This window comes from Lycium barbarum, chromosome 12, assembly GCF_019175385.1.
Source record: "Lycium barbarum isolate Lr01 chromosome 12, ASM1917538v2, whole genome shotgun sequence".
Taxonomy (NCBI): domain Eukaryota; kingdom Viridiplantae; phylum Streptophyta; class Magnoliopsida; order Solanales; family Solanaceae; genus Lycium; species Lycium barbarum.
Genome location: NC_083348.1, coordinates 105,535,493 through 105,546,309, shown reverse-complemented (window position 1 = coordinate 105,546,309; position 10,817 = coordinate 105,535,493). Strand labels below are relative to the sequence as shown.

General features: G+C 37.0%; 2 protein-coding genes across 3 annotated transcripts; one reads left to right on the top strand and one right to left on the bottom strand.

Annotated features, from left to right (window-relative positions):
* Nucleotides 1-231: 231 nt before the first annotated feature.
* Nucleotides 232-2,575, top strand: LOC132621480 (probable adenylate kinase 7, mitochondrial). The gene is made up of 4 exons (XM_060335765.1): nt 232-752; nt 1,279-1,419; nt 1,541-1,729; nt 2,110-2,575. Exons 1-4 carry the CDS (start codon nt 315-317, stop codon nt 2,266-2,268), a joined length of 927 nt encoding a protein of 308 aa, XP_060191748.1. The 5' UTR covers nt 232-314; the 3' UTR covers nt 2,269-2,575.
* On the bottom strand, nt 2,489-9,049 carry LOC132621478 (uncharacterized). Of its 2 annotated transcripts, none has more exons than XM_060335763.1 (9): nt 8,759-9,049; nt 7,404-8,175; nt 5,612-6,744; nt 5,030-5,285; nt 4,720-4,944; nt 4,093-4,266; nt 3,459-3,665; nt 3,254-3,367; nt 2,489-3,089 (listed from the first exon to the last, which is right to left on the bottom strand). In XM_060335763.1, exons 2-9 carry the CDS (start codon nt 8,115-8,117, stop codon nt 2,754-2,756), a joined length of 3,159 nt encoding a protein of 1,052 aa, XP_060191746.1. In that variant the 5' UTR covers nt 8,118-8,175; nt 8,759-9,049; the 3' UTR covers nt 2,489-2,753. The 2 variants fall into 2 exon arrangements, with proteins under 2 accessions (XP_060191746.1, XP_060191747.1); XM_060335764.1 differs by having other exon boundaries at nt 7,404-8,166.
* Nucleotides 9,050-10,817: the final 1,768 nt, after the last annotated feature.

Genomic DNA, 10,817 nt, shown 5'->3' with positions numbered 1-10,817 from the left:
AATCGGTGGCCGGTTCCAATTTTTTGACTGGAAACCAACCTATTTTCTAACCGGTTTTCTAACCAGTTGCCGGTCCGGGCAAGTTGAAATCGGTTAACAGGCTTAGATTGCCATGTCATTTATTGGAATAACACACATAATGTTCCACGAAGTCAACACGTCATTTACAATAGCACATGCCCCACGCCCTTTTCTCACACCAGGTCTCTGTTATTTCCATTGCCCAAGGACTACCTCAAACAAAGTACTAGGAGTAATAAGACCCAGTCTGGTTAAAAACATCCACCCCATTTCTTGGTCAACTCCTTTCATTCATGCCATCCACGTATGTAAATCCCACACATTTTCAGCGCAGTTTTTTAACAACCATCACACTCTCTTCTTCTTTAGGCCTCTCTCTTCACATCGTTATAGAGAAATTTCTTCTTCTTTTTTTTTTTCCACAAGTCATGGCAGTGCTGAGTTTCCTGGGAGTTTCAGCCCGACCATTTCTTCGGGCTTCAAGCAAGTGGGTTCGGGCCTACGGGTCAGCTGCTGCAGCTCAGCTTGATTATCATTATGATTGTTACGACTATGAGGAATCTGCAGGATCAGTTCCTAGGAGGGGAGTGCAGTGGCTGATCATGGGGGACCCAATGACCCAGAGACATGTGTACGCCCAATGGCTATCCAAACTTCTTGATGTCCCTCATATTTCCATGGGCTCTCTCGTTCGTCAAGAACTCCACACTCGCTCTACTCTCTACGACAAGGTATTTCTCTTTTAGCCTTTATGTTATTGACTATTAAATGTCTGACGTTGGTTGAAAAAATTAACTGCTTATAGACAATTCTCGGTCATATGAATTGAGTTAGGCCTAATGTCGTCCTTCTAACGTGATATTAGAGCCAGTCCTATCTCTATTCTTAGTTTACCCACCGCTGATCCCTATATTATGTTCTCCATGCTCCCAATATTCTTGGGCGTACAAGCGAAGGTGTCAAGTGTGTCGCATACTCGCATTGGTTGGGACTAGAGAAAATGTATTTGTGTCCTTATAGGGTCTAATCTTTCAATTTTATTAAGTTGAGTTAGACCCGAGTTCCATTTTCTTAGCTACGAGTCTATGACCTACAAAGTCAATTTTGGGAATTGGGCGTACTTTCATTAAAAGGGAACCGAAAGATTTCTTCTAGGAAAAGAATTCCCTAGCGTGACATGACTTCTTTCTTTGCACCCATGTGAGTCAGCCTAAAACTTGAATTAACTGTTCTTGTATTTTAATTTGTTCTATGAAGATTGCGGATGCTGTGAATGATGGAAAGCTTGTTCCAGAAGAACTTATTTTTGATCTGTTATCAAAGAGGCTAGAAGAAGGTTACTGCAGGGGTGAAAGTGGGTTCATCTTGGATGGGATTCCTCGTTCAAAGTTTCAGGCTGTATGTAAATCTCTTATTGTCTCGTTTTTCTTTTACTTTTGATCTTTAAGTTTTCATCTACTCTTTAAAAATGTGTAGCCTTTTCTCTGATATAGATACTCGTGCTTTATTATGCATACAGGAAATCCTTGACAAAGTTGTGGACATAGATTTAGTTCTGAATCTCAAGTGTTCTGACAGTTACCTGTCAAAGAATGATAGAAGCAACGGAATTTATTCAGCCGATTTGGAACTAGAGGGTGGTAATTTAAGGTCTTCAAGGGTCATGGATAGTGCCTGGAGAGAGAAGCAACATGTTCATGCTGAACAGGTATCTCTATGATATTGTAAATTTTAGAAGTTAGGAAAATTAGTAGCCACAAAAATTTGAGATAGTTAGGATTTGAGATTGCCTAGCTAAGATTCATCAGCCTTAATGTGATTTTGTCCTGTTGCTTCTCAATTACACAGAGGCAAACTCCTTCAACATCTACTCAAATTCTCATTCTCAAAGCACTTCTGTTTAGTAGAATTTCTACTGTAAATGTATGAGCAAAAGACTCTTGATAGAAAGCTAATATAGTGAGTTCTTGATCCTTAGTTGGACTAGTCATGCTAAAGAGTTTATATAACAATGTCAATTTTTCCCCCGAACTCTAGCATCCATTGGTTCTCACTCAATTCGTTATGCTTTCTGTGTATTATTTGAAGATCAAATCCTTAGAGGAATACTATAGGAAGCAGAAAAAGCTCCTCGATTTTCAAGTAGCAGGAGGACCTTCAGAAACATGGCAAGGCCTTTTGACTGCATTGCATCTTCAGCACATGATGAGCACAGCTGGTTCTACTCAGTTGACTGCAGGATGCTGAGTTGATTCTCCTGTGAGTAATTCTTTTTGCAAGTATATTAGGTGAGTGATATGAGTGTAACAAAATCAGTTTTGGCCGGGAAAGTAGAGCTAGCTTTTGTTTCATTCTTGTTTACGAGTGTAACCATGTTGTAGCAACGAATCTTTAGCAGAAAACAGAGTTTGTTATCTGCTGTTATCTATACATCTTTTGAGTATGTTTTGCTTTGTCAACTTTGTAGTAGAAACAGAAGAATGTATTATAGATTCAAGTGCGATATCTCAATAATGGAAAGAAAAAGGCCTCTCTTTTTTTCAAGTTTATTAAATCGTAAAGGCCTCTCTTTTTTTCAAGTTTATTAAATCGTTTCTACAGACACCAAACTCCTTCAATATCTACACATGAAGACACATAACAAGTGCTTATCATATCCACAAATCATATGCTCACTGTTGATCCATACCTTCCTTCAGATGCAAATCAAGAACGATCTTTTAACGCCATAACTAGTCTGTTAACTCGCTGTCAATCCAAACCTCACGAAGGAGTTGGTACCTTTGCCTTCCACTACTTTTTGGCATCGAACTAGATTTTGCTAAAGACTGTGAAGCTTTAATGCCATCGCTCATGATAAGATTCAACGGTGAATCTAATAACTCGAGCTCCTCATCACTTGTGTACGACTTTTTGAGCACTGAAGATCCACTTCGTGTCAGCTTAGAATAGCTATAACCATCACCTAACATACCGGCTACTGAAGCTATTGGAGGTGGCATATAAACCACAGGAGCTGCTGTGCATGGGTAGTTTCTAACAGAATCTTCCTCAGCCTCAGAAGGTTCCTAGTCAAAAAAAAAATAAAAAAATGCAGAAGCAGATTGAGTTTGTAAGACTTATTTCGTCGTGATAAAATGCTTGACATTATACTCCAGTCAAAACCGTAGCTTCAACTTCTAGCTTGGCAAATACACAACGAATATTTTCCAGAAGTTATAGATGAGCTTACCTCTGAGAGAAGAGCTTCTAGTACAGCTTCAGGTATTGAATCACGGCAAAACTCATCTGGGACAAATATATTAAGAACCCTTCTTATTAGTGATGGACCAAATGCCGGACATAGCTGAAGAAACAAGCAGCACCATATTAAAGAGGGAAAAAAAATAAGAAACAAATTAAGAACAGATCTTAATGGTTAGGGCTCTCAGTTTAACCTCTTTTCTCATTGTCCTGCTTAAAAGCATATCCTTGGGAAGCATCATAAGATCACTCAATGCATTAAGAAGGTAGAAAGACTTTGCGGAGGTGTCAAGTTCTTTACTCGCATCCTTTTCATTATTATCTGCCTCTTTTCCATCTTCTAGTGATTCTCCATCATCAATGTCGAAAAGGTCAGTAAGCCATCTGGACAAATTCCCAATCTGTGATCCACATAAATAAAAGTGCATGTTTATCAAAGGATAAATAATAATTTTTCACAAAAGTTGCCAATGAAATCTACGTAATGTCATTAGAATGGATATGCAGAAAAAAGGGGGTTGAATGTAAATAGGGAAAAATGAATTAGTTAGGAAAAATAATAGGTTTGTAGGTTCGGAAACAAGTCTATAATTGAATAGGCACGGTTGGTTTTGAAAATTCCCTTTTTCTTGGATACAGAGGGAGAAAGTGAGGTGCCTGATTTATTTTTTATAAGCAGAAAAGAAAGTTAATGAAATAAATAGTTCTTCCTTCCATCAAAGGCTGCAATGTAAAATACTTTTCATAACAACAGGCAAATAGCTATCTATTGTCACGTCTAAACTCTAATACTCCATCTACAGGGAAATATCCAACCGTAATTCTTACCGTATTTTTCAGCTGTGCCCCCGCCCCAAAGCTAGCCTTTCCAGCTGGAATTGGAAGAACATCGGCATCACTAATCGGGTCTGATATAGGATCTGAAGGAATCTCATCAGCAGACTCTCGAAGGATGGCGTTGAACATAGCTACATCCAATCTCGCCACACATTGTTCCATTATCTGTTTACAAGAATGACATTCTCATCAACAAGATAGAAATGTTTTGAAATATCAAGCATGATGCACATTAAAACAATTCAATGAAAACATTTTTGGAGCTTTGCAAGATGCTGAACCATAAAGCATAACAACTACCACTCATGCCAAAATAACATAATTCAATCAAAGTAATAGTAGACTAGAACTAGACTACAATCTCAGTCAGCAACGTTTTCATACATCATAAGAAAAAAGAAGCAAACAAAGTTGGAGAGTTCACATTTTCTGTAAATTAGTTTTTCGTAACCCAACTTCATCTTACGTGATCGGAGTGTCTTATAAATCAGTGTTTATGAGGTAGACCTCAATGTAAAAAAATTCCAAGATTGCCTGTGAAGTTCTACACAGACTAATAATAATGTGTGTTATAATTAGGACAAAAAAGATATTGAAGGATAATGAGCCAGGTAGTACCAGTTTGGGTAGAAAATGCATACAACCACACTCATGCCCTCCAGCTCGAACAGGGCAAATCCTTTCACATGCATCTTTGAAGGCTTTCTTCCAAAGCTGTGAAGAATAACTTCCACGCTCTTCATTATCTGAACTTGCTGTCCTTCTATAAACTTTGCTTATCAAGGAATTCATACTTTCGCGGATTTCTTTTGCAGCACCAGATTGCATATGTGGAGTGAGAGTCTGGAAAAAGAAAAGGACAATTATATTAATCAATTGGATAATAGATTCTTCTATTTTAAAGTTCAATTGGAACTGGAAGAGAGACCTGCCACCAAATAGATTCAACAATACGGGAGAATATCCAAGCTTCTGTTCTCTGAAGTGCTCTAGTTAATGTACGAGGGTCCTCCCAATTGCCAAAACTTTCACAAAAATCATCCCTAATACCATTGCTGGAGAAAGCCTCCCACTTAAGTGGAGACGATATCTGTTTCTTGTCCCTGTATACAGCTTTTTGCTCTCTCTGGAACTTGCTTATAGTTGCTCTTAGCACCAGCGAATTTGATAACCAGAAAGTTAACCTGTGCTCAGACATAAAACAAGAATAAGTTAGGAAAAATGGTAAATACTTTCTTTGGGCATAAAATATAGCTGCCTTTTCTAAAAGGCAATGATAATTATAGTGCTCTTAGCCTTTGAAAATAGCTTGTTGTATACTCATGTACTGGATTTAGGACTAAGATATAAGTCATCACAGGTCTGCAAAGTTGCTTGGACTAGGCTTTCATATCAAAATACTTGTAATTGAACAACTTGTTCCAGTACAAAATAAATGCATATATAAGTGAAATTGACAAACACAAAACTGCTAGTTGAATGCCAAAAATGATTGAAAACTAAGAAGTACCTAGGAACATCATTTCCACATGCCCTTGTAACCAAAATTAATCCAGAGACGACACTTTTAGCAGCAGTTCCCCTTTTCAATAGAGAGTCTTCTTTACAGGCATGGAAATAGAACCTTGACAGGCGTCTAGCAGGAGCATGGACCTTATTTGTGGAACTTCCATGCTCTGCAACAACCGAATAAAGGCCAACTTCAATTGCAGCAGCTTCTCTCAATTCTCCTTCAGCCATCTTTACTCTTTGCTCCAACTTATGGAGTTTGCTTTCCAAAATAATTCTTGATGTGTCTGTTGACTGTTCCTTTCGATCTTTCCTCTCAATTGATAAACCTCGAGCACAGATCTGATTGCCTCTGACAGACCCGTTTACCCTGTTAGGTTCTGCTGATGACCTAACTGACTTCACATGCTTTAATCTCTCATTATTCAAGATACTACTCTTTGTTCCACAACTATCCGTGTCAGCAGAATTTACGCCACTTTCTTCCGAGTCATTCTTCATAGCATCCTCACTTTCTTCCTCTTCAACAATTTCTTGTACTTGTTCATTTTCCTGATAATTCTCTCTGTTATGTGCACCAGATTCTTGCCTCCTCTCTTGATAATTCTCACTGATTTCACCCTCATACGAACCATTCTCGGTAACAACAGCTCTCGCATCCTCTTGCCTATTCCCAACAGGAGTAGAAGCATTCTCAGCATTCATAAAGCTCTTACACTCATCTGTGATATGTGAGATTGGAAAATCTTCTTGATCTAGATGACTATTGACCCTCCTTTCTATGGAACTTTGCGGAGTATATATTTCACCACCACTTTCACTATTAACCACTATTCGTTCCATTTGTTGTACTGGTTTGACATGTTCGGTTATCACATATGGATTCTGAGTGTTTTCAGTTATTTCATTCACACCTGATGTTGGCAATTTATTGCTACCACTACCACCAATTTTCCTTGAGAGCCATGCCAAATCAGAAGACAAATCAGTTGAAGACTGAGACAAACAAGCCTTCGAATTCGATAACGATTCCACCACTGTCTTCTCATCCATATCAGCAGATGTTTTCTTTGAATGTATGACATGTTCATCTTCATTTTGTCCAGGGTCATTTTTCACTCCCTCAGCTTCATCCTGCAATGACCGCAAGGTGTCAAGCTACTGGGATTTCGTATTTTGTTTACAGCATTGGCTAAGTCGTGCATTAACTATCCATAATTTTACTATCAAGCACAGGTGTACAAGGAGTAGTTCTCTGTTTAGTATGTGTCAGATAGTTTGTAATATACATGAAATGGGATTGTCCCACAACGGAAGGCGAAATGAGTTTGAAGACTTTAAATATCAAAAGCCTTGGTATTTTCAAGTTTTATTCATAACTTGAATTTAAATGGACATGTCTATTCATGAAATACTATTAGGCTTTCCCTTCATGAAGTGGCAAAAGAAAAAATCGTAGGTACAAACATAGGTTTTGTTGTATCCTAAAGGGTATTGTCTGTATTTTCCCCAATCTGTATACGGGCAATATCTCTTAAAGGAAAGTCGGTTTTTCACGCCTCAAAGCCTTTCTTCTTCAATATTGTTTACTTATTTTTCTAACAGTATGGAGAGATGGATATCATGGAGTTACTTCCCTTCTCCTATGCTAAGTATATATTAAACACAACACAACTGAAACTTCCTTGCATCATCCAATTTGGAAGCAACAAAAAGGAAGGACTCGGGATCATGTAAGGTGAATCCATACTGCAGAGGACATATACTAAACTGAAAAAAAGTAAGCACTATACCTCTCCTTGTAGTAGTGAACCACAGTTCGAACCATTAGCTGAAGAAGAAACAGCAACTGATGAGTGTGAGGAACCATCATCATCGGTGAACGAGGCAACCTCAGCTTCCTCAGCGTATTCTTCACTTGTCAATGTAGAAACAGATTCAACACCATTCCGGTCTACTGACGCTTCTCTTGTTAAAATGTCCCTTGAGGATGAGCTCATTCGACTCCTCTCAACTGGCTGGATTTTCAGGAAGAGAAGGGGTTGTGCAGTGTTCCTATAAGCCCGCGTGCAGTTAATAGGGGCACTTACGTTCAAACCCTCCTTAACAACACCATATTCAGCTAAATTGATAATAGCGGTTCCTAAAGGTTGACCTTTCACTGTCTTATCACGGCGGGGTTCATACAAGTTGAACTCAATGCAATTTTTTTGGAACTCGTCTCCATCTCTATCTCCCCCTTTGATAGATATTTCCTTCAGTAAGGTCACGGGAAGTTTAAAAGACTCGTTGAACTCAATTCTTCCATCACCAACACCAGAGCCTAAAGACGGGACAACTTGACTAGTAAAGCCATTCCTATTTCCATGTTCCCATTGGATCAGGATAGCCCGCACCGATTTCAAGGACTGTGAGGGTGGCCAAGGTTTAATCTCCTGAATATGTATTAGATAATCAACTTGAACTGAGGGGCCTTTCCTAGTTTTCGCCCTCGGTCCGGAAACCATGATTTCAGAGACACAAATGTAAAATGGTCTTCAGTGGAATTATACAAGCCTGCAAAGGCTAAAGCAAAACCCTTAGCAACAAATCCAACTTAACTTGCTGGCTTCTCAGAGCAAATTGATTTTATCTTTTCTACAATGGCCTAACCTACTATTTTTTAACACAATTAATGCAACCTAACTTGGATAAGGCAATCAACCAAAAAAAAAAAAAAAAGAGTAGCAATAGTAAGTGAGTAGAACTTTCAGAATTAAATGAGTTCACGTGATTAGAATATCAAGTTTTAATAACTCCATATTCCATGACATTTCATTGTGCTTGCACATGCTCTATGCTTTCTACAGAGCTTCTTTTTTCTTTCAGGAAACAATTAATAGTGTACTTTTGAACACTTACTTTAAATGCTCAAGCCAATTAATAACTCATGGAAAAGAAAGTAACCATGTTGTTAGCTAAACATTTCAATCTGTTAGAAGTAAAATAAAATGTGTATGAAGTTCAGTAGCAACCATCAATCTCTGAAAGCAGTTAATGCTTCTAGAGTTAAGCAGAGAAACGAAGAAAAAGCAAATTTAGAGTACTAAAATGAAGCATTACACACACAAAAATATATACACAAAAATTGCAAGATTTGTAGACTTACTAAGGAGAATTAGAAAGCATTGAGCATTGGAGTGGTTGCCGACAACTTGTGTTGCAGGCCGTGAGGGAGTGAGCAGTGAGAAGAATGTTTTTTCTAATTGAAAATTTGGGAACAGACAACATATAGTACGTATTATATAGGAACAATAAACATGTATATAGTAAAATAAAGAAATGCAGCGTTGAAAATGCAAAGGTTCGAGTGGTGGAGACTGCTGCATTTGTTCTAAAAAATCAATGGTGCTTTCCGGTTGTCAGAAAATACACAAGTTCTACTCGCAATTAGGAAGGTGCAACACAAACACCATTTACAAAGTTTCTGCATTTTATGTACCGTCCATTTTACTTGTACACGTTTACTTGTTCCGCTCGGAAAATCAAGAGATATTTATTATTTTATACATATTTTCTCTTGTTATTAAATACTATTCCTTTCCCAACATCTAGATGGCTTTACTTTCTCGGATCAAAAAGAGTATTCACTAAATTATTTGCACATTCTTTAAAAAATTCTAACTCTGGGATAAAAATAGATAATTTGACTAAATTATCCTAATGAAATAAGTATTGAAATTTGATCATTTAACATTTAATAGGCATAATTTTGGAAGAATAAGATTAATTGTTCCTTAATTTAATAAGTCGACACTCTTTTTGAACAAAAGAAAAGGATAGTGGACAGGGGTAATAATTATGAGTGGTATGATTTGATTATCATTTTATTTATTGCTCCTTAAAAAGCGTATCAAGTCAAACATGAGCAAGTAAATACGGCCGGAGGGAGTATTTTAAATATTTAAATTAATAAATGAAGGATTTGAAAGGGAAGATTGAAACATGCGAGCTACTAAAATTAAATTGCATTTTATAATAAATTTATTTGTTTTGTCTCGTATAGCTAAAGGCTGAAAAGGTGAGTGCGTGCAATAAACGTAACTAGAAAGGCGCGTGGAGTTATGGTGCATGAAAAGGTGGGGCAGTACTTTGGTTGTAATGAAACGGGCATTTGAATGATTCCACCGACATTGGGGTCATACTACCAGCTTCTCCCAGCTTGAGACCAAGCACTATTTCGATTGGGTTTAAGAGTCCGTGTGTATTGACTTATAAGTTGCTTATAAGCTGTTTTCAGTTTTTTTGAATGTTTAGCTGGCCAGCTTAAAGTCATTTTGTGCTTAAAATAAGCTTAAAAAAATAATTAGGCCCATTTGACTTAACTTATCTAAAACAGCTTATAAGCCAAAAAAAAAAAATTATACTACCTCAACTTATTTTTTTTTAACTTATAAGCTAACAACTTATAGGTATAAGCTCATCCAAACAGGCTTTAAGTCATATTGTATGGACTAACGTACATATTTTATCTAATATTATTAGAAAATTTTAATGTGTAATCATATCTTAGCAGTTTAGTTATTGTTTTTTTCAGGTGTTTTAATTAATGCTTGTCAAGTGACTGTTTTTATTTTTTTCTCGGTATTTGGTACTCAGTTTAGAACATGATTAATCTTTATTTGCATCGCAAGTCTCACTTTACAAAAGGTGACTCTATTTTCAAGTGATTATTTTTCATTTTTCTTTCGGTGTTCATTATTTATTTTGGAGCTTCAATATTTAGGTTCGCATGAAAGTCTCACTTTAAAAAGTAAAATACCCTTATCAGATGTGACTTCATTCCTAGCAGTGGCGGAGTCAGGATTTTCATCCAGGGGTTCAAAAATTCTAAAAGGTAAATACACGAAGAAGTCAGGGGGTTCAACATCTACGATATATACATAACAAAATAATTTTAACTCTGAAAATACACTATAATTTTTCGTCGAGGGATGAACCCTCGGAGCCAATGTAGCTCCGCCCCTGATTCCTAGGGATCGAATTAAAGACTTTTGATTAAGAATAGAGGACACTTATTAATCTGCAATTATCTAATAAGTTACCTGGAAATACTAATGTTTTGAGTTACGTGTTATATACATAATAGTAGTATATTTTAATGTATATAACTAGTTGGTTGATAATCATTTTTTCAAGTTACTAATTACTAAAGAATTATCTAATAA